The 26,924-nt window shown below is 50.6% G+C and overlaps 1 protein-coding gene across 1 annotated transcript in view; it reads left to right on the top strand.

Annotated features, from left to right (window-relative positions):
- SHANK3 (SH3 and multiple ankyrin repeat domains 3) overlaps window positions 1-26,924 on the top strand; it is a 391,738-nt gene that overhangs the window by 340,363 nt on the left and 24,451 nt on the right. The window contains exons 20-22 of the mRNA XM_063134473.1: window positions 2,756-2,779; window positions 10,097-10,224; window positions 11,393-11,486. Coding sequence (XP_062990543.1) covers window positions 2,756-2,779; window positions 10,097-10,224; window positions 11,393-11,486 — 246 coding nt within the window. The remainder of the gene's footprint in view (window positions 1-2,755; window positions 2,780-10,096; window positions 10,225-11,392; window positions 11,487-26,924) is intronic.

Here is a 26,924-nt window from a genome sequence, read left to right as displayed (position 1 = left end):
AAAGGGCTCCTTAGCAACCGTGCCCCCCTGCGCATGTTCCGAGGCAGCTTCAAGGCCGCCCTTCCACGCTTGGTCACTGGGCGTGTGTGTGTGTGTGTGTGTGTGTGTGTGTGTGTGTGTGTTGGGGGGGGTCCCTTTGCACTTCCGCCCCCCCCCCCCCCGGAATGGGCCTTGCTTTCCAGCCCTCCCGGCTATGGTCCCTGCCCGTTTCACTCTCGTATGATGTGTTCCTCCAGAGGAACCGGCCATGTGCTTCTGAGCATTTCCATGGAACTCCTGAAGTTCCTGTGGAGGGACCCTGACCGAACTTCAGGAACGCACCTGGGGGATATTGCTCCCACCCAACCCAACCCAACCCAACCCAACCCCAGGCTTGACCACCCTGGCTGCAGCCAAGACATTTCCAAGGGTTGCCATACTCTCTGTTTATTCATTTACTACTGGTACCTCCCACCTTTCTCCCACCGTGGGATTCCTGGCCGCCTGCTGCGGGGTCTCAGGCGGTCCCCCAACCAGGCACCGACCCAACCGGGCCTGCAAGGGGGCTGCATCGGGTGCCTTCAGGCCAGGCCTTGGGACCCAGGTCCCCTTCGCATCCGACAGGAGCCTTCTGCCCCGCTTAGGAAGCTGCCTCCCACTGGCACAGGCCGTGGGGCTGCCTAGCTCTGACTGCTGCCCGGCCCTGGCGCCTCCCCAGCCCTGCTGTCAGAAACCCTTTTCCGCTGGAGATGCCAGAGGTTGGACCCGCAGCCTTCTGCATGCAAAGCCGGCCCCTGGTTGCCCTGTACCTTGCCAGGGCTTCACCATCCCCCCAGATCCAGTGTATCCTTCTGGGGTTCCCCAGAGAACCCCTGCAGCCTTCCTGAAGGATCCCTCTGAATTTTCAGGGGCCCCCCACTGCCCCCCTCCCTGTTCAGCTCCACGTCCTCAAGGGTCTGTGCCAGGAGATGGACAGCTCCCGCTCTGCTCTCCCCAATCCGCCAGTGACCTTCTATCCTTCCTGCCTGGGGCTAGGCCTGCGTCCGTCTCCCTCCACCCCACATAGTTCTTCTGGGGATGCACACGCCTTTAACCAGCCCTCTGCATGCTGGAGTGTTCGCCGGGGCCTTCGTGCGGACTCCTCTTGCGGGCTCTTTCTCTGGCCCTGCGGCCGGCTTTTGCCTAGGAGAGGAAAGGCCTTCTTTAAGCAGACGGGAGGATGCGGTCGCCGCAGTCCTAAGCGTTGGCTTTGGGAGGGGAGAGAGGGCTGGGCGTTTCCCCGGCTTCCCGTCGGGTGCCCCTTTCACCAAGGCTCCGGCTGGGCTGCCGCTCTGGAAAAGGGATGGTTTCTGGGAGGGGTTGGGCAGTGGCCAGGAAGAGGCAGCCAGGTTCCCCCAACGGGCGATAGAACGGTGTGGTGCGGACTTACTGGACGGGTCCAAGAGCCACGTTTTTCTTGGCCGAGACGTAACCATCCGTCACGTGGTGGCTGTGGGGTTGAGCCTCCGTTGGCCCCTTTGTGCGACTCTTCATGCCCCCCCGCCCCGCCTCTTTCATTGACCGCCAATGTCAGTGCGCAAAGGGCCGAGGCGGACCACCTGGTCCCATGGGTGTCAGCGTGGCAGAGATGGTGGAAAGGAAATAGAAGAAGAAGAAGAAGAAGAAGAAGAAGAAGAAGAAGAAGAAAGACCATTCGCCAGCCCCACCAGCCCCTCTTGCTTCCTGCCTGTTTGGCTTCGGTCCACAGAGGGGGTCAGTGAGAGGGGGTCTTCTTACATTTCCCTTTCGATGGCCTTTCCCCAACGGGACTTAAGCCGAAGGCTGGGGAGGGGGAGACATCCCTGATGCTGTTCAATAGAAGTCCCCACCTAGAGTTCCACGGAGGGCAGCGTTTCAGCATTCACACCCCCTGGGACGGCCCGGCATGGCCAGCAGTCAAACCCTTCCCATGGGGCGTTTCCCACACGCAGAATCTGACGTGCTGCTCCCTCTACAAGGCTCCAGGAGCTTCCTAGCCAAAAGGGAAGAGAAAAATGAAGGTTGTCTGTGTTATGTGCATGTATCCCCTCCCCACATGCAAACACTGCATGTGCAGCCTCCCTCCCTCCCCAACACAAACATACATGCACAGTGGGTGTGGAAACACCACAGTCAGCTCGGCAGGTCTGAAAAGTTGGGCAGCCCTGGCAAAGAAGGGGGCGCCGCCCTCCGCACAGTCTCTGCTCCCAGGGCTTTGTTTCCGACAAGAGCAGAGCCATGGGTCAGCTCTCCTTAGAAGCCTTGACTCCAGAGTTACTCGGTGGTGGTGGGAAGGTAGTTTCACATGCTTAGAGGCCCTCTGCCCCAGAGGTGAGCCAGGAAAGGGAAGACCATAACTAGCTCAAATTTCGCTTCCTGGCCCTTTGTGGGGCGAATCCCCGAGTAGCTTTCTTCCGAGGGGGAACCAGGGAGTTTGGGGTGGGTGGGGGGGCAACAGAAAGCCCTGGCCTGACCTTCCTGCGGCACTGTGGAAGCGCTCTCCCATTCCAGTGGGTGGTGATGACTGAGGGTGCATGCAGAGCACTGCATGCACAGTGGGGCGAGGGGGATGGGAGGCGTGTTTGGGGGCGCATCCCAGAATGCTGCTCCCCCACCCCACCTGGGGCGGGGGAGGGACTGGGGCCCTCCGCCAAGGATCTGCAGAGGCAGGGGGTGCAGCATGCGGGGGGCGGGGGGCGGGGAGAGGCCTCTCGCCAGCCTGCCATTGACGTCTTGTACTTTGTTTCTTGATTCCAAGCCTCGATGCGGAGGAGGAAAGGGGGTGAGTGCCAGAACCTGTGCCCGGGGCCCGTCCCACCCTTCTTGCTACAGGCTGCCCTCCCTCCCCAGCCCGGAAGAAGGCGCTCCGTAGGCCCAGGCAGCACCCACGGCACGAAGCGGCCGCCGGTTGTGCTGCTGGGCCACGAACTGGCCAGGAGGGCGGACGGGCCACTCCCTTCCGCCCTGCTCGGGGCCACGCGCAGCCTTTGGCATATGCTCTTCAGTGTATGAAAGGAGAGGTGTTGGGGCGGGAGGGGGTGGGGCGGGGTGAGGTGGGGTTTTGTGCCACTGCCAGCTACGTCCCCGGTTCATGCGGTCACTTGGGATGCCGATAATTTGAGGGGCACCAACAAAGCAGCAGGTGATCTGAGAGCCGAGGCCGGGCAGCCTCTGGCACATTGCAGAAGCTTCTGGAGATGGTGCGGTCAGTCACACGGGCTGCTAAACGTGCCCATGTTGGCCACTGAGTGTAGCACACTTGCTCAGCCCAGGAGTACCAGAGATGCCTTCTACATGAATCTAAACTATCGGTGGGGGAGGAGGGGAATTAAAAGCCATCGTTCGTGCAACGCCAGCAGCAGCAGCAGCAGCAGCGCATGGCAGCAATCCTTAACCACCATGCCTACGTCTTCCGGGTATTACACCCTCTGCCTACAAGACCAAAGGAACTACAAAATTCATTGGGGAGGCAGTTCCATAGCCTCTGAGCAATTGCGATAATGCACCTGTTCTTTCGCCTGCATTTTCATTATTTCCAGTGCCGGGACTCAGTAGCCACATGATGAAATAGAACATGCAATAAATGGATCCAACCACCCTTATCGTAGCCTTTAAAAAGCCAAGAGAGATTTCCTGTTAACCCCTTTATTCACTCAAAGAATGGACACAAATGGTTCCTGTTTCCTTTCAGGCTTGAAAAAAAAAATTGGTGCCAATGCCAAGATCTAAAATGGGCTTTGCAGATGTTTTTGGGACTTCCAAGTCTTGGATTAGCAATCTTAAAGCAATAAAGTTATTCATTGGCCATGTTTTGTGAAGGTTGGGGAAAGAAGCCTATGTGGCAGGGTCTTGTTATTTACTGTTTTACTCTGTACAGCACCATGTACATTGATGGTGCTATATAAATAAATAAATAATAATAATAATAATAATAATAATAATAATAATAATAATAATAAAATGGAGAAAACGTGGACAGGCCGTGGGGCGCCATCCAGGGCCCCCATGTGCCTGGGCGTGAGGCCCAGGAGGCCACCCAAGCCATCTGGAGGCCTTGAGGGGGCCGTCAGGTGGGGCAGAAATGAGACCAGGGAAGGACGCCAAGATGGAACTGGGAGGACAACAGACAAACGTGCCCAAACGGCAACATGTTTACAGGCAGTGCTCAGCAGGAAGTGGTGGGTGTGCCAGACGGTCTCATCCAAGGGGATGAGGGTGCCTGGGGCGGGGGGCGGCGGAAGGAGGCTGCAGGGAAACTTTGAATCCACCTCTCGCTCAGAAGAGACGCGGCTCTTATTTATTTTCAAAGCTAATGGCAGCAAGGCCTCAGGCCAGGCGGAGCAGCGGCCAAAGGACTTGAAGGAGGTTGTGTGGCTGGCTGGCAGGAGCGCAACCGCGTGGGGCCACCCACAGCTGCCAGCAGCTCGGCCTGAGGGGGGGGGGGAGCTACACACGGCTAATACCCTGGAAGACAGAAACAAACTTCAAAGTGATCTTGATAGGCTGGAGTGCTGGGCTGAAAACAACAGAATGAAATTTAATAGGGATAAATGCCAAGTTCTACATTTAGGAAATAGAAACCAAAGGCACAGTTACAAGTTGGGGGATACTTGGCTCAGCAATACTGCAAACGAGAAGGATCTTGGAATTGTTGTAGATCACAAGCTGAATATGAGCCAACAGTGCGATATGGCTGCAAGAAAGGCAAATGCTATTTTGGGCTGCATTAATAGAAGTCTAGCTTCCAAATCACATGAGCTACTGGTTCCTCTCTATTCGGCCCTGGTTAGGCCTCATCTAGAGTATTGCGTCCAGTTCTGGGCTCCACAATTCAAGAAGGACGCAGACAAGCTGGAGCATGTTCAGAGGAGGGCAACCAGGATGATCAGGGATCTGGAAACAAAGCCCTATGAAGAGAAACTGAAAGAACTGGGCATGTTGAGCCTGGAGAAGAGAAGATGGAGGGGAGACATGATAGCACTCTTCAAATACTTAAAAGGTTGTCACACAGAGGAGGACCAGGATCTCTTCTCGATCCTCCCAGAGTGCAGGACACAGAATAATGGGCTCAAGTTAAAGGAAGCCAGATTCCAGCTGGACATCAGGAAAAACTTCCTGACTGTTAGAGCAGTACGACAATGGAATCAGTGACCTAGGGAGGTTGTGGCCTCTCCCCCACTAGAGGCCTTCAAGAGGCAGCTGGACAACCATCTGTCAGGGATGCTTTAGGGTGGATTCCTGCACTGAGCAGGGGGTTGGACTCAGTGGCTTTGTAGGCCCCTTCCAACTCTGCTAGTCTATGATTCTATGAGGGGAGGGCAGCACCGGACAGCGTCTGAAAGGGAAGGCACTTTCAGCCAGGTTCTCTCCTGTCCTGGTCCCAGGGGCCAGAGGGCTGAATGGGAGAAAGGCCCCCGCCGCTCCTTCACAAGCAGTGCCATAACTCCGGGATTGGCAAGGTGGAGTCCTTCCTGCGTTGCATTTATGGGCGTGAGCACAGCTGGCTAATTTCTAAAATTGGAGATGATGTGTGGGTGGGTGTGGCTTAAGTTGGACTGAGCGGAACACGCTGGCACTCGGAAGCCCAGGTGTTGCCGTGTTGGCAAGGGAAGGTCTCCCTGGTCCCAGCTGATCAGGGGGTGCCCCCCTGCCTTGAGAGGGGGGCTCCCAAAACTCAGATCTGAGCCTTGGGGACCAGCAGAGAGGGCTCAGCCCTGCCTCAGAACATGCCCTGTGGGAGGACGCTTTGCTGGGAGAGCGTTCCTGGGACTTGGAAGGATCACGTGGAAGTGGCCTCCAGCTTTCCTTGGGTGGGGGCCGGTGGGGTGGGGAGTGGCGGAGCCTCTAGGAGCTTCTGCCTCCAGGCTCCAATGGCTGCTTCTCAGCAGGAACGGCAGTGTGCCGACGTGATCCGGCACGACCGGCTGAGTGCCACAGCCCCTGCCTGGGAGGCATCTTTGGGGACAGCAAGAGTACTTCATGGACCTAATGAAGTGGCCTCCGCTCCACAAAAGCTTCTGCCTTCATAGCTGTGCTGGGGACTTCCAGACAAGGCTATTAGCATGCTATTGGAATTCGCTGCCACAAGATGTGGTCACGGCCACCAATTTGGATGGCTTTAAAGGGGGGGGGGTTGAATAAGTTCCTGGAGGAGGAGAAGGCCATCCATGGCTACTAGCCCTGATGGCTGTGTGCTGCCTCCAGTATCAGAAGCAGAATGCCTATATTTACCAGTTGCTGGGGAACATGGGTGGGAGGGTGTTGTTGCACCCGTGTCCTGCTTGTGGGTCCCTGGCCGACAGCTGTGTGAGCAAAGTGCTGGACTGGATGCTTCCTCACGTTCTGTCGCTCCGCCTCGTTCATGGAATTTTATGAGAGGTCCAGACGACAACATCTTCCTTTCCCGCTCGCGTTTTCCCAGTTCTTGTCCTGCCTGTTTTCTTACCACAGAAAACCCATTAAGGAGGACAAGGTGGAATTGCTGTACAGTACCTTTTGATTGGCAGTGCTGGAAGTCGTCCGTCGGGAAGCGTCCTTAGTCTGTTCCAGCAAAAACAACAAAGAGCACCTCACTGGGGGGGGGGGGGCGGTAGTGACCCAGCCCCACCTGAGACCTTCGCAGTCAGCAATACTCCAACTTGGGTGAAAGCGCTGTGGGCCACTCTGAGCCCGTGGGCGAGGCCTCGGTAGAAGGGATAAAGCAGCAAAGGTGTCCGGCACCCTCAAGGCCATGGATGCTTCCAGAAGCTCTGTCAGTCCGCCTTTTCCTAGGCCATTTCTACACCCGCCCGATAGTCCGGGCTGGTCACGGATGAGTCCCTGTGCATCCAAATCACGCACAGGGACTCCCAGGGGCAGGGGGTGATGGGCATGGGTTTTCCCAGGGATAAAGAAACCCTGGGGAAACCCAATTCTTCCCGCGGTCACGGGACGATCCCAAGGACCGCAGGCGGTGCGGGAGCCTGTCCTGGCTTCTTCTCTCCTCCCCACAAGTAGCGGGGGTCAGCAGAGAGAAGGAGCCAGGCCGGGGGCAGTCCAGGGACAGTGGGGTGGGGAGCAGGAGTGGGGCTGGCGTGTTAAAATTATACATGTGAGCATCCGGGAGACAAACGTTTAACTCTGAGATCATCAGATTTTGTAAACCGCCCAGAGAGCTTCAGCTATGGGGCAGTATATAAATTTAATAAATAAATAAATATATCAAATGGCAAATAAGTTGTGTATGCCTGAGCAAGTGAGCGGAGTTTTGTTTACTGCTAATCAGCATATTTACGTATTAACTTGGGGGTGCTGTTTGAAGAGTCCTCCGCTTTTTAACTAGCCAAAAGGAAGCCGCTTTATGTGAATCATCCGGTCACGCAAATAGATCTTGGTAAGATCCAGGGGAAAGTTTGGGTCTTTCCGCACCTAGAGTTGCTGCAAGCAGAGCCAGAAGGCATCTTCTCTTTAGCATCCCGTATCCTAGATCATAACTCTGTGAATGTCTCCTGTCAACCTTTTCTGGCAGTCTTGTGCTAGCTTTGAGGTCAGTCTCAGGACATCGGAGTTAGGAGGTCACACAGGTCTTTAATATCAAATACCTGAGTACGTGGCAGATGGATATAAATCCAGATCCACGCTCTGCAGGCAGGAGCCGGTATAAAGCTTTTCTCAATAACATTCGTAGCTTCTGTGCCCCCGATGAAAACCCATTTGCACTCAGAATTCAATTTCTCTAATGGACTGGATGAGGGCCAATAAACCAGACAAGATGGAGATACCTTTGAGCAGGTGGGGTGATGTTCAGTGAGGTGATGTTCAGCCTATTCTGGACTGAGCTGCACATTCCGCTAGTCTGAAAACCTAAACTCATCGGCTTGGCAGTCTGTGGGTACGATTAGACCTGGCCTGGTCTTCAAAGGGCTGAAGTGGTTTCCAAGGCACAAAGCACTGTTCAGCACCTTAAACTGGTTTGCTAGATATAGTTCTAGACCAACACAGCTAGTTATATATGCTATAAGCTAGCTTTAAGGGCAAAAATGTGTTCTTGGATCTGGGGCAAAGAAGTCTCCACAGATGTGTTTGTTAATTTGGGGGAGTAAAAAGCTCATTACCTGATAAGGAGATGGACGTTTGCAATGGTGGATCTGAAGTTAGCTGTAAGCCTGGCTGTGTTATGGAGGAGCCCTCCTGAGGTCATGAGTAAGAGCTGTGACTAAGTCCAAAAGGTCACGATGCATAGGTCTAGGCTTAAATAAAGGAGCACGGGTATTGCTAGGTAGAATGGTTTTTACCTGGTTGAGCAGAGAGACCCTGGGAGAACACGACTCCTACCCCAACATGATGACCTAACCTCTGCCAATCACGCCTGCCAGATAGGTTACTCTAATATCTCAATGAGGACAACTTTGTGGTTGAGGGGAATAGAACTTTAATTTTATTTATTTATTGCATTTATATACCGCCCCATAGCTGAAGCTCTCTAATTTTAGTAAGGAATGTGCTAGCCACTATTTCTGTTATACTTCTAATGATCTCAATTGCATTGTATGTAGTAATGTGTGTTGCTTGTTTTACCATTGCAGACTTTTGTTATTCTCGATATTATTATTATTATTATTATTATTATTATTATTATTATTTATATAGCACCATCAATGTGCATGGTGCTGTACAGAGTAAAACAGTAAATAGCAAGACCCTGCCGCATAGGCTTACATTCTAATAAAATCATAATAAAACAATAAGGAGGGGAAGAGAATGCAAACAGGCACAGGGTAGGGTCAACAGGCACTGGGTAGGGTAAAACTAACAGTATAACAATAAACTTGCGTGTTATCTGGCTTGAGGGGTGCTCCAAGGACCACAAGCCATAAGTTAATTCTTGGAGCCCCGAACACTCCACTGGGATTTATAAATCTGCTGCTGCGTGGGGTCTCTCCGTACAGCCACTGTTTTCTCTCTTGGTCAGGTGAGTCACAGACACACCTGTTCAGGTAAGGGAAACAAGCTAGCCAGATGGAGCAGGAATGGTTTACCTGTCTCGTTCACAACAACAGTGTGAGGTGGGTTAAGTTGAAATCTCTATCATATACACCTGAGCTGCATTCACAATCCAGATGAAGGCAAGGCATCAGAAGCAGAAGCAGGACAAGATGTTTCAGCTGCCCCAAGCCATGAGGCTGCGTGGTGCAGTCTAGCTCCGAGGTGAGCCAGCGTCCTGCCCATGTTGCTGAGGATGCCGGTTGGTGCCTCTCAAGTTGTACGCTGCTTTGTTGGTGCCGCTACATCCCTGCTGCCCCCCAAGCCACCTCTTAGGTCATCCCTGTGGGCACGGATGAGTGAAGAAACCCTGGCCTGGCAATGTGAAACCCACAGATGGCCCAGGACGGAGACGGGCTGATTTAGGGAGTCTATTTGGGGTTGAAGGCTGGTCTGTATTGATCCCACAGAACAAGATGCGCAGAGCAAGGGGACGGGACGGGTTACAAAAGCTGGGAGTGGCACAGAGCTCCTGCTCACTGTGGGGGTTCAACACAAGGGGTATTTTTATATATATATTAGGGAGTGGAAGGTCACGTCAACATGTCCAGGTATTGCTGTGCATTCTTTTAAAACGGAAGGCTGGGAAAATTTAAAGGGGGCCAAGTGGATGTGATGATTCTCTGGCCTTGAGAGAACAAGTGGGGGGGGGGAGCTCCTCTCTTCTTCTTCTTTTTGCTTTCTGGGATGGCTTCGCCACCCGGGCCTGAGAGGCGGATTGTGCTCCTTCGGATGCGGGCACTGAGGACACGTTCACTTGGCCCTTGGGAAGACGACATCTTGCATCCCAGTGGTGGCCCCCTTGGCGAGGGGTCGGAGTGGTGCCGCAGGCATCCTCCAAGGATCAGTAGGGTCTTGTGGGGGGGGGGAAGGCAGGCCTCCCCTCCGTGGTGGAGGTGGCGGAGAGAGCTCTGCGTGCCTTTTTCCTGCCGGGACGCGTCAGGGGGCCTTGGGGCCCTCTCCTGCTCGCCCTCCCCTCCCCGCTCCGCTCCGCAGCATAGCTCAGCCCATCCTGTGCCCGGGTGCCACCTGTGCAGTCCAGGCCCAGCTAACAGATACGGCGTGTCTGACTTTGCAGAGAAGCTGGATGAGATCTTGGCAGCAGCTGAGCCCTCACTGAGAGCAGACATCGTGGAAGCGGATTCCAGGGCGGCCACGGTGAAGCAGCGACCGACCAGCCGGCGAATCACGCCTGCAGAGATCAGTGTGAGAGAGACGGGAGGGCGCCGGGCCGGGCGGGGGGCAGGGGAGAGCCGCAAGCTGGGAGGGCAAGGCATTTGGGAGCGGAGGAGGGCCTCTCGGGGGCAGCCAGCCAGAGGTCTCCGGGCGAGGCCTGCTTCACCCGAATGTTTCTCCCCCCGTGGAGAAGTCGGCACATGCTGACAAACAGTGGAGGCTGCACGTACTGGGTTCTGGAAACTTTTCTCAAGATCACAGCACCACACACCCTACAAAATCCAGCCAGTGTGTCCTGGCTTAGCCAAGATGTACGTGTGCCATTACATGGGCATGAGATGAAACGTTCACAAGGATGTTTTAACATAAGCTGGGTGTGGGGGAGAGGGAAAGATCTCTGTCGGTGTTGTGGGATAAGCTGTTTGGTGGGATCCAATGGGCTAGCTGGGATGGTTTCCTATCTGGGTTTGGATCAGGCTTGACCTTTCAAGAGGGAATGGAAAAGGTCGCATTCTGGTCAGGATGACTCCTCATGGTGCCGTCTCCCCCTTCACCGTGGGAAATGAGGGGGCGCCAGCACATCACCTGGCATGGCGAAGGTTGTCCTCAAGGCACTCGGAAGGGGAGGAGGCGTTCCTGGTCTCTGGGGCCACCATGGGACTGGCTTGGGCCTAGAGCTGGTGGTGAATGCACCAAGCTGCGACTCCTGAAGAACCTTCCTCCGGGCTCCATCAATCCTGGGAATTCAGAAACGCCACAAGCATGCTCTTTTCCTCAAGGTAGATTTTTCTACCTTGGCAGGGAGGGGCCGGCAGGGCCTGGTCCTCCCTTTACATCAGGTACCAGATATCTGGCCTGGGTGGGGGTGTTGAAGGGGGCCCGAGCTGCTTCATCCCAGCTGGATGCCAGCCACCACCACTCCCGCCCCATCCTCGCTGAGCCCTGCACTGCTGTCCTTTCTGGGCTTAGACCAGGACAACGTAACGTTGCCTGGAACTTGAGCGGCTCCCGCACAGGTTCGTCCTGTGGGAGACCGGACCTTCTCCAAAAGCGCTTGCAGCTTCTCCTGCCCTTGATGCCTCTTGTGGGGGAGCAGGAGGGGGAGTCCCCCCACCCTCCGAGGGCCCGAGCGGTTCTGCAGTGCTGATCCTGCTCATGACCAGAGCTGGAAGTGACACTTGTCCCATTTCTTTTCCAGTCACTGTTTGAGCGGCAGGGGATGGCGGCGCACGCTGGGCCAGAGAAACCCCACGTTTCCCTACGCAAAGGAATCCCACGGACAAAATCTGTAGGTAAGTGTGATGCTCCCTTCATTAACCCAAGACTGGAGAAGCCCCTTATGACAACGCAGAGTTAGCCCAGCGCCTCCTGCCGGTTACAAAGCTCCTCTGGAGTCTTTGCCTCGGTTTCTCTGGGGAACTGCCAAACGTTTGCCTCCGTTTGCCTCGGTTTCTCTGGGACTAGCAGTGCGTTCGTCCAGCGTGAGCCTGGCGGGCTCCATCCCCATGACGGCAGCCCTTTCCAGGACGTTCTGGAAGTCCTGGCACTGGTGAGTCCACCTCAGCAGCACTGAGGCCCACGGAGGCTGGATGGATTGGTGCGCCGCAGCCTGTTACGTCGCTGCCTCTAGGACGTCCGCTCCCCCAGCGCAGCTCGGTGTGGAACGGCCAGAGTTGCTGCAGCCGGCCACGCCAGGGCCTGCGTCACACCAGGAACGGGCTGCATGCAGCTGCAGCCCAGCCCAACAGCTGTGCAGAACTGGGGCTGGGTTGAGTCCCCCCGCCCCCCAAGCCAGCAGGCCCGTCTGTTTTTTTTAAGAAAGCACGCTAGTTTGGGACAGAGAAAGAGGTTTCCCTTCTTAAATGTTGTGTTCTCCTAACCTTCCCCTGTGTGCTTTCGCTGATTGCCTTTACTGGAAATGCTTGTTGAGAGAAAATATGTAAAACGTATTTTAAAAAAATATGCGATGCTGACCTTTTTTAGCACTCGTTACAGACCGAAAGTCACTTTGTTAATTTAGGAATACAAAATATATTATGTATAACTTGGTTTTCTCCTAAAACTATTATTAAAATAGAAAACGTTTTAAAGTAATTTTAAATTTGTAATTATTATCTGAATACTATATTTTAAAATTAAATATAGCAAACGCGCAAATTTTAGGAGCAAAGCAAGTTATACATAATGCATTTTAGGAACAAGTCCTTTTAGGACAAGTCCATGAAACATCTGCCAGAAGAAGCAGAAAGAGTTTGAGGCAGAGGAAAATGGTGTGCAGCATCTGGTCCTGTTTGTGAGGAATTGGTTGGGATCGTTTTTAGGAAGACCTGCTCTTAAGGAAGACCTGCAGAGAACTTATTTTAGCTGTGGACGCTTCAAACGGAGATTAGAGCGAAAGATTGCAGGGTTAGAATTCATCAACAGGTTTCATTCTATCACCAAAGGCTTGGAATCAGGATTTTTAGCACACGGCATGTGTTAGTTGGCTTACCCTAGTGCCAGAATGTCTGTGTTATCAGTAACGATTGCACTGTGAATGGCCACTGTTGATAATGTGAATATCGCTGTCAGTACTTTCTGCATTTAATTTCCATCTGATCTCACAGTTTACAGAGTTCTTTCCCCCACTCCCCATATGTATGGATTATACAGCTGAAACACTCCATGTGTCTGATGAAGCGGGCTATAGTCCATAAAAGCTTATGCCAGAATAAATTTCTTTGTCTCTAATGTACTGCAAGGCTTTTTGTTGTTTTAGCTGGGGATAGACTCTCTGACCTATTAGCAACAGGAGCAAAGCATATTTAATTTAGGAACCTTTCCTCAATCTTCATCTATTCTTTGAAGAGTGGCACTTTATTCCCTTTTGTAAACAATTTCCCCTAATGAACATCTTGATTTTTGTTCATTTTGAAAGATTCTCTCTGCTGGTGGTATCAGTCCCATGCCTGTACCATAGGAACCAGGCCATCGAGTTTCTTTTAGGTAGAGAGGGATTATTCTTGTGGCAAAAGTTAAAGAGTGTACAGCTGAGGCAGTATTCTCTAGTGTTGCGGTCTAATTGGAAAGTTTATTTAAAAAAACGGTGGGTGGGTGTGGGTTTCAATAGAATCAAGCCTTAATTTTTTAAAAAAGAAAGAAAAACGGGACTTCACTGCTTAGCTTGGCAGAATTGTAAAGAGCTTGTGGCAAGGCTAGGGTGACCCTGTGAAAAGGAGGACAGGGCTCCTGTATCTTTAACAGTTGTATTGAAAAGGGAATTTCAGCAGGGGTCGTTTGTATATATGGAGAACCTGGTGAAATTTCCTCTTCATCACAGCAGTTAAAGCTGCAGGTGCCCTGCCCTCTTTTAAAACTGGTCCCTCTAGTATAGCTCCTGCACTTTAACTGTGGTGATGAAGATTTCACCAGGTTCTCCATATATACAAATGACACCTGCTGAAATTTCCTTTTCTATGCAACTGTTAAAGGTACAGGAGCCCTGTCCTCCTTTTCATAGGGTCGTCCTAGGCAAGGCAGATAGTTATACCAGTTAATCTCATTGTAATTCTGATTTGTGGGGCCTTGTCCTGGCCTGCAGGAGGGAATCATAGAATCATAGAATAGCAGAGTTGGAAGGGGCCTACAAGGCCATCGAGTCCAAGGAATGAGCTAGCGCAGTGGTCAGAGAGAGCACATCCCGTGAGCGTTCATGCTTCCCCCTGCCTCAAGCCTGGAATTAGCTTGGCTGGCAGCTGGAACAAGCAAGCAGTCGCAGCTGAAGTTAAGTAGAAAGTGGTCTCCACCCACCCTTTCTATACATGATGGGTGTTCCATGGTTGTTAAAAGAATGGGGCTCCCAGGCATGCAGATGGTGTCATAGTAAATGCAAATATCTTGCTCTGTATAAGGCATATAATGTAGTAATAATGATGATGTTGATGATGATGATGATGTTGATGATGTTGATGTTGTCATGTGGCACAGAGTATTTAAATGCATACAGCACTGTCCAATATGGATATAGAAAGAAACTCCCCCAAGAAGCATTCTGTATGATAATAAACATTATCAACTGTGTGATCAATACAAATTGATTGGCTGTGACCATCAGGAAGAATGTGAAAGAGGAAGGTGTAAATATAGAAGAACATAAGAAGGGCCCTGATGCTGGATCAGACCCAGGGTCCATCTAGTCCAGCACGCGGCTCACACAGTGGCCAACCAGCCATTGGCCAGGGACCAACAAGGCCGGACATGAGTGCAACAGCACCCTCCCACCCATGTTCCCCAGCAACTGGTGCAAATAGGCTTCCTGCCTCGAATACTGCAGATAGCACACAACCATCAGGGCTAGTAGCCACTGATAGCCTTCGCCTCCAGGAATTTATCCAACCCCCCTTTTGAAGCCATCCAGATTGGTGGCCATCACTACATCCTGTGGTAGTGAGTTCCATAATTTAACTATGCGCTGTGTGAAGAAGTCCTTCCTTTTATTTGTCCTGGATCTCCCACCAATCAGCTTCATAGGATATGACCCCATTGGGTTCTAGTATTTTGAGAAAGGGAGAAATAATACAAGAAACATGTAGGAGTGTAAGCAAATCATTAGATGATTGTTGCCTGCCAACAACCACATAAAGATGAACGCTGAACTCATAAAAGGCACAAAGAAGCACAACACTTTGCTTCTTGTTGATTCTTCTTCAACTGCTGCTACTGTACTGAAGAAAAGAGAAACTCTGCTCATAAAGAAAAGCCGGCCCTTCTCCCGTAAACACTGTTCCTTAATATAATCCATGCAAAACACAGAAGGTGGTTTTATTTATTTATTTATTTCATTTATATACCACCCAATAGCCAAAGCTCTCTGAGCGGTTCACAAAAATTAAATCCAATGAAAAAGAAGAGATAGTCTCTAGTGTTTGAAAAATAGTTTATATTTTTTATAACGTATATCTTCAATCTTCAAAAATTGTGTTGTTGTAAACGGACTATTATTAAAAAAAGCTCAAGGTTTTGGATCTCCCGATCCTTCTTCAGGAGCTTCTGAAACAGAATAACATCCGTTAACCACAAGTCCAAATGCCGTGAGTTACAACAGCTAAATGCAGCAGGGTTTCTGTTCGTTTGTTTCTTTTTTACATTAATTTTTGGTAGTCACCAACCATTTGATTATTTATTTGCACTGCTACAGTATTTCTTAGAATCATAGAATCATAGAATAGCAGAGTTGGAAGGGGCCTACAAGGCCATCGAGTCCAACCCCCTGCTCAATGCAGGCATCCACCCTAAAGCATCCCTGACAGATGGCTGTCCATCTGCCTCTTGAAGGCCTCTAGCGTGCTCCCTTCCACAGCCATCTTTATTTGGGTTCAAAAGAGTGGTTTTGTGTTTTAGAGCTCAGATCGCATCCCTGCCTTAGGTTCTTGGACAAGTTACTTCTGTTTTGGTCTCACCAGTTGTCTTCTGGGAAATGGGTGTTTTGTGACTGGCCATGGCAGCCATTGTATGAATGGGCAAGCGCCCCATGACAGCCATGTTTTGAGAGCACCCACAGCACTCCCTCAAAATCCCAGGTGTGCCCACTGACCCAAGGAGGCTGGGGACCTCTGGACTACACCTCTGGACTCCCAGCAGGTGAAGCAATGTTGCTTCAGGGCTGATAAGCCTCTGCCCCTCCATCACTGCTGTTTCCATACACCGTCCAGTTCCTTAAAGTCAGAAATGAGCTGCACCATATAAGGAAACCTGGTGGCAACTGGGCCACTGGATCTACTGTGAACAGCCCCTAGAAGCGGCAGAGGAAGGTTCTGGGGTGACAGGTCCAGGGTCAGTCTGGCCCACTCACAAAGTGGCTGAGATCCCTGGGAGAAACGTCACCAAGGGCCATTTCTGCAGATGGAAGAAATGCTTAAGGAAGGCCCAGGGCATGTCTAGACTTCCCGGCTTTCCGGGAGCGATGTCCTGGGAGGATGTAGGACGTTGCGCCCGCCATTTTCTTTTTTTAATCGCAAATGAGCGCAGGAGTGCTGCTGTGCAAAGGTTTTTATATTATATTCCCGTTACCCCACCCCACCCCCGATGGGCACAGAGCTCTTGAGGAACTCTGTGCCCCCTGCCCGGTTCCCGGCTCCTCGCGGTTATTCGTGAGGAGCCAGGACAAACCGGGATGGGCAGCCACATGTCCCACGGTCTTGGGATCATCCCGAGACTGCCGGAAAAACTGGGATTAAAAGTTAGGGAGTTATCCCGAGGAAAGGGAGAGATCATGCCTCCCTGCTCCCGGGATTCCTTGTGTGTCATGTGGGTGCACCGGGACGATCCCCAGGATATCGCCCCATCTAGACATGCCCCAAGTCTCTTGACAAGAAGCCTGCCCGGGAACAAAGCGTCCACCTTCAGGCTGGTGGAATAAGAGTGGTAGCAAATTGGGGATACTACCAAGCAGGCTAACCGGAGACCAGGGCCTCATCTACACCAAGCAGTGGATGCGGTATGGAAGCGGTATGAAAGTGGTATATAAAAGGCAGGAGCCACACGACTGCTTTATAGCGGTATTGAAGTGCTTTCATACTGCTGTATCCTGCTTGGTGTGGCTCCTGCCTTTTATAGACCGCTTTCATACCGCTTTCATAGCGCAATATCCTGCTTGGTGTACATTAGGCCCAAGTAGGGGAAATCTGGCAACCCTTTCCATGGGTTTCATAGCGAGAGAGCTCTACAGTTTGGTCTGTGGCCTAAACCAGCTCATCGCTGCCCAGTTAGGCCCATTGCAAGCCAAGTTTGATACGTTGGCCACAAAATCAGCTTGAACACTGGTGGTGCTATAACCCAGAAAGAAAATAACATCTTAACAATATCTTGGATTGGAGAGTAGCGTACAGATTGCAAGGATCACATGACTTGTAACTAGGTCTCAAATAGAGTTCTCTTGGGATGGTCGTGTAGAATATGCCAGTTTGCATGTGGTTCACTGAATGGCAGAATTAAATTCGTAGGCAGAGTTTTATCTGTGCAAAATAGGAACTCTGGAGGGAGGGAACGAGTGGCCCTGGGTATAACTTGCAGGGCAGGACAGGAACACAGGAAGCTGCCTTTATACTGAGCCAGACCATTGGTCCATCTAAGCCAAGAATTGCTGACACTGACCGGCAGCAGCGGCTCGCCGGGGTTTCAAGCCAGTATTTTTCCAGCCCTATGTGGAGAGGCTGCCAGGAATCGAACCTGGGACCTCCTGCGTGCAAAGCGTCCCGCTTGTCACACTGAGCTACAGTCATTCCCCTAACAATAGGATGACAACAGAGTGAATGACGAATGAATATGAAATATTTAAGAGGCTGAAGGAATGCAAGACGACCCCCCAGGGAACATTTCCTGCTGGATAATTCAATGTTCTGTAATGAAATGGAACCTCTGTGTTTCCACCAGGTCAGGTCAGCACATCAGGTCTTGGGGTGGGGGCTCCTTCACGGTGCCAGTTTCCCTCCCCTGGGGTGGTGTCAGGTAATCCCAATGCCGAGGAGGGAGCGCAGGGTTTCTGGGTGCCCATCCGGGGGCCAGAGCTGCCCTCGGCCTCTTCCTGGTGGAAGGCGACCAATTGCAGGTTGCCTTCCACCAGCCACTGCCCAGCCACGCCTCCACTGTGACTCCAGAGCGAGGCAAGGGGCTGCCTTGACATCACCTTACGTGTCCTCGTCTCGCTCCAGAGAAAAAAGTCAGGGTAAGTCCCCGACTTCTTTTCTCCACAGCTTCGGTGGAAAGCCCCCGGGGTGGGTGTGCAATTGCAGCAGCGTCGTATAATCCACGCCGCGCTACCGCACACCCACGCCAGGGCTTTCCAAGCATTTAGACAGCCCCTTGGTGAACAAGGCAGAAGGAGGGGAGGGAGGGAGGCAGGGAAAGAGGGGCATAGCATGGCAGGGATTTACAAGGTAGTAGATTCGATTCCAGTGCTTGTGGGTCACAGCTGAGAGTTCCAGCTGGAGGACAACCCTGCCGTCCTTGGAATGAAGAGCCTTGCTGAACTCAAACCCAGGAAATGCCGCGTCAGATGAGCGGAGTACCAAAGTGGTCCTAAGGCCTGAGGAAGGGTCCGACTTGTCTTCACGCAGTGTCCTGAGCTTCCAAAGTCTTGGCTACCATGCTGTTCCCATTGAGAAAGGAAACAAGGCCAGTCGCGTGATGCAAGTCGTTTCTGGCTGCGTGAAAATGTTCCGGAGGCTGGAACAGCTGACAAATGGCTATGAGTCACAACCCAGCAGCTTCTGAACTGTTTTTCCTTTTGCGTGGTGCTGGAAGGTGCTAATAGAGAAGCAGAGATGCAAGAATGGCTGGATGTAGTGGAACTCAGCCAGGTGGACCCAGAATTAGAATTTTAAAAGGCAACGAATGGCAGAAAGTGGATTCAGAGCAGGATGCAACAGGGTCTGAGAAGGAGGGCGAGAGAAGGAGAGCGAGAGAAGGAGAGCGACCGGAGGGCTTTGATGCTTTTATACCCGGCGGGTTAGTAAGGAGCAAGTTGCCCTGTTCCTGAAGAAGGGGTCTCTTGCCCCAGTACGTTGGTTAGGCTTTAAGAAGCTGCAAGACGCTATGTTTTGTTTGCTGTAACAGGGTATTGTAGTCGCCACCATCCCAGAATTTAGCCCTGTTTCTGTTCTTGAAATCCTTTTCATCCATCTCCATGCCACGTTGTGGACTTTTTTCCAAGCCTGTGTGACACAAATTAATTAACCCACAACTAATGGGAATTAATCTCAGATTAGAGAATACAGTAGCTGAAGTTCCCAAAAAGAATATCCCGTCTAAATGGCTCTATTTACTTCCTTCTCTAGTGCCTGCCCTTTCCCCCTCTCTCGGAAGGACTCCGTGAACTCCGTCACTTTGGGGTTTATCCCTTCCCTTTACGAATAGCATCGCTCCTGTATCTGTTTCTTTTTTCACCCCTCCTAAATGGCAGCCCTTGTTGGCGGGTGTGTGTGTGTGTGTGTGTGTGTGTGTGTGTGTGTGTGTAATTGTGATGGGGGTGGCGGTGGACTATTTAACCCACCCCATGGTCCAATGGCTTGGGCCTGGGCAAGGAGGACCTACCCAGTTGGCTACAGAATGCTTTTAGGATTCCAGAACCCTGGAAGCAGAGTAGCCTTCCCTGTTGCAGCTGAAAGCACAGCAGCAGTGATGGAGTGATGCTAAATCATCCTTGCCAAGTGGGCAATTTTCACAATGGCAAATTCTAAATTTATGAATGGCATGAAGGTGGGGAGAGAGAGAGAGAGAGAGAGGTTTCAGTTTTCCCCATAAAAGTTGTCTGAGTCACACAATGGAACAGAAGAAAGGAAGTACTATTTCTCATAAGTCCATAAAATGTAAGTTGTGGCACTCACTATCACAAGATGGCCTCTGGCTTAGAGAGCGTTAAAATGGGATTAGACACATTCCTCGGCCAGTGGCTACGGAACCTGAACGGGCCCTCCAGGCTCAAACCCAGGCTGCCTGGGCAAGCCAGGTCTGAGGACAAGCAACAGAGGAGGGGAGCCGCCTTTGCCCCGCTGGTGGGTTCCCCAGAAGCACCTGACTTGCCACCACTGAGGGCAAGAGAGGCAAGTTCTGGGCAAGTTCTGGCCAGGCAGGGCTCATCTGATATACTTCGTGGGAGACCTCAAAGCTCTCCTCCACTCAGCCTTTTAGAGGGGAAACCATTCTTTTTTGTGAGGTGGGCAGAGGCACACTGGGAGGACTCACTCTGGTAACTGTCTTCGGAACAAACAGGTCACAGCCAGCAGGCTCCTTTAAATAATAAATAAAAAGAGCATAGCAGCTGCTAGTCCACATTGAAGGTATTATGACCTCGGAATAACCTTCATTGTGAATGCTGTGAAGAATAGTACTCACAAACTGGCCAGTTGTTGCTTTTAAGTCTGCATTGCTCGTAAGAAAATACAGAGAGCTCTGTGGAATCAGAGCCAAAGAAGGGCAGCATTGTGATTCCCACCAGATGCCCCAATGGTGAAGCCCGGAAACAGAACATGAAGGGGGCAATCGGCACCTCCTGCTGTCGGGCCCCAGATTATGCAGAGACACGGCGCCTGTGATCCCGGAGGTAGCAATGTGGCCATCAGGACTAGTAGCCGTTGATGGCCTTCTCCTCCTCCGTGAATTTGCCTAGTCCCTATTCAGAGCCATCGAAACTGGCATCAAATTCCGTAGTTTAATTCTGTGCTGTGTGAAAAAGCAGCTCGTTTGGCCAGTCCTCCTGAGTCTCCCAGCACTTCGCTTCATTGGATGATCCACAAAGTCTTTTTTAGAGACCGTGACCAGACACAGCGGCCCCATAAAGAAGCTGGGATCTGCTTGCTAGAAACCCTGCCTCGGTAAGATGATGAAAGAGCAGGGTTGTGTGCTTTTAGCGTTCACAAGAGCAGGGCCTGATTGCAAGCAGCTGCATAGAAACACTCTCTAACGGCAATGATTTAGTGCACGATCCCTCAAGATGCTTTCAGGGTTATTTGCAGTGTCATGTTGAGCTTTGCTTTGCCTCAAGCGCACTTCAGCTCAAACTGTGAGCTGTCCTGTATGCACCGAAGGGCGAGGAGAATTGGCCTTCAGTTAATACCTAGCACCCCTGAACTCCGTTCCATAAGTGGTTCAAGAAGATAAATTTGCCCGGCAGGGGATGGGTTATTTTCTCTTTTGCAAAATGCATTTACTTGAGATGTATGCATCAAGGGTAACATCGTCAAATGAGCAGGGCCAGCCTGTCTGGCAAGTGACTCGCCTCTTGCACAAGCCAGCACAATGTTTCCAGCACCAGTGAAAGAGTGTGCAACCTGAGAGGGGTGTTGTTGTCACCATCATATAACTGCCGAGAGATTTTTATTCTAGTCCGCTGTATATACGTGCCATTATAGTCATCACCATTTGCCATTTATATTCAGCCTTATTTGCTAAAGAGCCATCAAGGTGGTGTAAAACCATAAAACTTCAAAGCAATAAAAAAACAGGAACATTAAGAACAGTAAAACAACTTCTACATGATTTGTAAGGCTAAATTAAAAGGAAATGTCATAGAATAGCAGAGTTGGAAGGGGCCTACAAGGCCATCGAGGTCTTCACAGCCTTCCTAAAAGCTAAGCAAGAGGGGCCTTGTCGTAATTTTTGAGGGGACGCATTCCATACTTTTGGGGGAACACAGGAGAATGCCGCTCCATGCGTGCCTGATAAGTGGGCCTCTGGGGGCCCTCAAGAGGGCCCCTCCTGGACATCTTAGAACTCAGGCAGGTTCATTGTGAGACAGGCGGCCCCGTGAAGAGCCAGGTCCCAGGCTGTTCAGAGCTAAAACCGTCACCTTGAGTGGAGCCAGGAAAGCAACGGGCTGCCTGCACAAGTCTTTCATGGCAGGTTCAATATGGTCTCGGCACGATGCTCATGGACGGTCTTCAGGGGCAGCTCCATTCAGAGGGCATAACGGTAGACTAAGCTTGATGTAACCAAGGCATGGAGAACGGTTGTCCAGTCAGACTGACTCACACGGGGCGCACCAAGATTCAGGGACAGTGTGAGATCAAGGAGCACGCCCAAGCTACGGCCCTGATCCTTTCAGGGAGAGCCCAATCCTGATCCCTGAGTCAGGCTTTCTGTTGGTCAGCGACGCTTCCCTTTTGTCTCAGTTCTGCCTGAGCTTGTTCCCCTGCATCCAACCCGTTATCAAACGCAGGTAGCGTTCCAGGGCTTTGTCTGCTTCCTTGGGGTTAAGTGACAAAGAGCAAAGCAGCAGGGTGTCATCAAGATATTGTTGGCACGTTACTCCAAAGCCTGGCATGTGTTGCCCCAAATTCCCTTCCCTGTGCCCAGTCACATCAGATCACAGTTTGGTGACGTGGCATCTACTGCAAGGCATGCTGGGAGGTGTATTTCCTGACCAGGAAAGGTCATAGCTGGCATACAAGTTGAAGTTGGTAGAAGGCACTCCAGGCTGTTGTGGCATTTGGGCCTCTAGCAACAAAGATAGATCAAGGAGTGTCTCCAGACAATGAAGCTGATCTTTCAGAGGGAGTGCAACCCCATCCGGAGCAGGCAATGGGCCTATAGCCTAGACTCAGGAACCATTCACCCACGAGGCCTCCATCTTGTCAGAATTCAGCCTCTATTTATTGGCCCTTATCCAACCTCATACTGATGTTAAATGACATAAAGGACAATCTGATAAACCCCATAGCTCAATTGCCAAGGGGCCAAAGAATAGTCACCCAGTGTTACTCTCTGAAATCAACCCTGGAATCCCAGAATAGTAGAGTTGGAAGGGGCGTATAAGGCCATCAAGTCCAACCCTCCACTCAATGCAGAAATTCACATTAAAGCATCCCTGACAGATGGCTGTCCAGCTGCCTCTTGAAGGCCTCTCGTGTGGGAGAGCCCACAACCTCCCTAGGTCATAGATTCCATTGTCGTACTGCTCTAACAGCCAGGAAGTCTTTCTTGATGTCCAGCTGGAATCTGGCTTCCTGTAACTTGAGCCTGTTATTCCGTGTCCTGCCTCTGGGATGATCATAGAATCATAGAATAGCAGAGTTGGAAGGGGCCTATAAGGCCATCGAGTCCAACCCCCTGCTCAATGCAAGAGAAGAGAAGAGATCTTGGCTCTCCTCTGTGTGACAACCTTTCAAGTATTTGAAGAGTCCTGGAAGTAGGACTGGAACCTTTGTAATTATTTTATTTATTTACTAGCTGTACCCTGCCACGCGTTGCTGTGGCTCAGTCTGGTTAAATTGAAAAGAAAAAAAGACAAAGAGGATGTTTCTAATATGTTTAATTTCACAATGCTTGTGGATATACAATATTTTTAGTTGTTCCATTGTCTGTGTAGATATAGAGATTGTCTGGTTTGCCGACTCTAGAACACGCAACATATAATTGTCCATGTGAGAAGCAATCTGTGTCTAGATCTAAACCGCACAATTCTAAAGATTGCCCCTGAGCTTTGTTAATGGTGATTGCAAACGCCAATCGAATTGGGAATTACAATCTCTTAAATTGAAATGGCATATCTGTTGGAATCATAGGAATGCGAGGAATGAGGACATCTTCACCTTTGAAAGGTCCTGTCAAGATTGTTGCTTCTATGACCTATAAGAGCAAATAGGAGAGAACATGCAAATAGGAGAGGAGGCAGAGGCAGTGGATTGGCCTACTGTTTGGTTTTTTAAAAAGGATGTTTTTACGGTGAGGAGGTTAGTGGAAACTCCTGGCAGTTACCTTTCTTCAGAACGTGCAACTGTCACAGGTGTGACATCTATATTCACTCAGCCAATTGTGAGAGAACATGCAAATAGGAGAGGAGGCAGAGGCAGTGGATTGGCCTACTGGTTGGCGATATCACAATGACTTATAAGAGCAAATAGGAGAGAACATGCAAATAGGAGAGAAGGCAGAGGCAGTGGATTGGCCTACTGGTTGGCGATGTCACAATGACTTATAAGAGCAAATAGGAGAGAACATGCAAATAGGAGAGGAGGCAGAGGCAGTGGATTGGCCTACTGGTTGGCGATGTCACAATGATCAGTTTTGAGGAGGCCTATTTCTTCGATTTTAAGACAAACCTTTGACCCCATAGAGAACATAGTTACATAACAACGCTCGCGTATTCGAACGCAACGCTGTGTCAAAATTTCAAAGCAATCGGTGAAGAACTTTCGGAGATATAACGACAGTAACGAACGGTCTTTTTCATTTTTATTTATATAGATTTATTTATTTATTACATTTTTATACCGCCCAATAGCCGAAGCTCTCTTGTAACACAGTACCTGCCATACTCAGCCAACAGAGCTGATCCAGGAGGATTGATACCGTGGTCAGTGGTATCAAAAAGCCATGAGAAACGGAGTACCATGAACAGGGTCGCACTCCCCGCCCCTCTCTCGAACAAGGGCATCAGCATGACCAAGGCTGATTTGGTCCCGTACAAGGCTAAAACCCAGGCTGAAACGCGTCTAGAGAAGCCGTCTCCTCCATTGGTGCTCGCAGGAGCCCCACCACAACTGTCTCAAGTACTTTCTCCAAGAAAGGGGTATTCACAGCTGGGCAGCAGTTGTCCAGTAGGGTCCAGGACAGGCTTCTTCAAGAGCGGCCATACCACTGCCGCCTTAAGGGAAGCAGGGACCACCCCTTCACGTAGAGACACTACCTCTTTTTAGCCAGGAAGGGCGAGGATTGAAAGGGCACGTGGTCTAGGGTGGCCCTATGGAAAGGAGGATGGGGTCCCTGTATCTTCAACAGTTGTATAGAAAAGGGAATTTCAGCAGGTGTCATTTGTATGCAGGCAGCACCTGCTGGAATCCCCTCTTCATCACAACTGCTAAAGCTGCAGGAGCCCTGCCCTCTTGACCACATACAAAAGAAGGCAGGGCCTTGCCCTGCCTTTTCTTGCTGCCCTTATTTGCCATTTTGCCCCTGGGTTGACCTTCCTCCACCTTGGCCACCCTCAGCCATTTCAGACCTTCATGGTTTTTTAAAAGACTCCACCCACTCTCCCTTACTGCCCCCCTTTATGACTGGAACCATGGTGCTACCTCCCTCTTGTCTGTCAATTCCCCCTCCCAATCTCTTCGTGAAGTCCTTGGCTTAACTCCTGAGTCCTCTTGTGACGCATTTCTCCGCCGTCACCCTGGCTTCTTCCTCTACCTCCCTTTTCCCTCGCTTTCATAGAATCATAGAATAGCAGAGTTGGAAGGGGCCTACAAGACCATCGAGTCTAACCCTCTGCTCAATGCAGGAATCCACCCTAAAGCATTGTCTCTTGCCTCTCTCCCACTGTCCACAGCCAAAACTGCTCCTCCTTTCTGCTTATGTTACTTGGTAAAATGCCACATAAATTTATGGTGGTTCTATGTGACTAATAAATAGCCATAATAATATACTTGAAGACATAACGTGGCGACAAACAGTACAGAGGTGTAAGGCATTAGCTCCTGAAAGACACTCTTCAGAAATGGCCACTTCTGTTCCTCTTGGCTAAGGGGTGATCTGCAAATGAGCTTCTGCTATTGGGCGGTATAGAAATGCAATAAATAAATAAATAAATAAATAAGTGATTTATGCACCACTGTCCCACACTTGCAGGTTACTGCACAAAGTAGGAGCTGTGCTCTCGTTAATTCATGGACAAATAGTTTCATCATAGGGGAATGCATTTTCCTTCATGGAAAACACAACTAGCACATTGAAAAATTCTTCATGTTATCACTGTACATCACAGGACTCTCCAGAATGGGCAAGGGTGTGCACATGTGAACGTGCATGTCACACCTGTGGGTCACACAGGCATCCTTTGTTGGTGCTTCTACATAGATTTATTTATTTATTTATTACATTTACATATCACAACGTAGCCGAAGCTCTGAGCGGTTTACAAAAGTTTTTTAAAAATGAACATTAAAAACAGATTTACAACATTTAAAACCACCAAAAATATATATATAAAAAATCCATTTAAAACAACTATTCTTGGGTCAGTTAAAAACTCAGCATAAGCTGTTAAATGCTGTTAAATGCCTGGGAGAAGAGAAAAGTCTTGACCTGGCACCAAAAAGATAACCATGTGGGCACCAGGCGAGCCTCGTCAGGGAGATCATTCCATAATTGTGGGGCCACCACTGAGAAGGCCCTCTCCCTTGTTGCCATCCTCCAAGCTTCCCTCGGAGGACCTTAGACGTTGAGCACAGTGTACGGGTAGGTTCATGTCGGGAGAGGTGTTTCATCAGGTATTGCGGTCCCAAGCCATGTAGGGCTTTATAGGTTAAAACCGGAACCTTGAATCACGGTCAGAAACATACAGGCAGCCAATGCAAGCGGGCCAGAATCGGTTTTATATGTTCGACCCTTCTGGTTCTGATTATCAATCTGGCCGCTGCATTTTGCACAAGCTACAGCTTCCGAACCATCTTCAAAGGCAGCCCTACATAGAGCGCATTGCAGTAATTAATTTGGACGACTGAAGCTAGGTTATCCATGTCCAGATAGGGGCGTAGCTGGGACACCAACCGAAGTTGGTAGAAGGCACTCTGTGCCACCGAGGCCATCTGAGCCTCAAATGACAGAGATGGCTCTAGGAGAACCCCCAAGCTACGAACCTGCTCCTTCAGGGGGAGTGCAACCCCATCCAGAACCGGTTGAACACCCCCCATCCAGTCAGAAGAACCACCCACTAACAGCATCTCAGTCTTGTCTGGATTGAGTTTCAGTTTATTAGCTCTCATCCAGTCCATTGTCACATAGATGAAGTTCCTCTTATGTTCAGGCTTTCCTACATTACAGAGAAAGGAATGTGCAGCTGAAGGGAAAGACGTGCCCACCTGGCAGCTGCCCGTTCTCTTCTGCATGACAAACAAGAAGAAGCTGCACAGCTTGTCCTCCATCTGTCAAGATGATGGATGTCTGGGATGGGCAGAGCGGCTAAACAGATCCAGCCCCCGAAAGTAGTTCCTGTGATTCTGACCTACAGGACGTTGCTTACTTGCGTCAAGGCTTTTCATAATGATCACCCAAATACTAGCATTGCAAGCTGAGGGATGATGGTTCCTCCACCTTGCCAAAATAGCCCTCTGTGCCAGCCAGCCGGCCCGCTGATTAAAAATGAGCCTCCTTTCAGCATGGAATTGACAAGACAGAAAGAAAAAAGTTTCCCAAAGAGTATTGGAACAAGGATATGCAGAGACTGTACTTTGCCATTTGGAATTGTGGAATCTGCATTCTTG

Source organism: Elgaria multicarinata, chromosome 9 (assembly GCF_023053635.1).
Source record: "Elgaria multicarinata webbii isolate HBS135686 ecotype San Diego chromosome 9, rElgMul1.1.pri, whole genome shotgun sequence".
NCBI lineage: Eukaryota > Metazoa > Chordata > Lepidosauria > Squamata > Anguidae > Elgaria > Elgaria multicarinata.
Note: the sequence above shows the minus strand (reverse complement) of the source record. Positions and strands in the feature narration are given on the sequence as shown.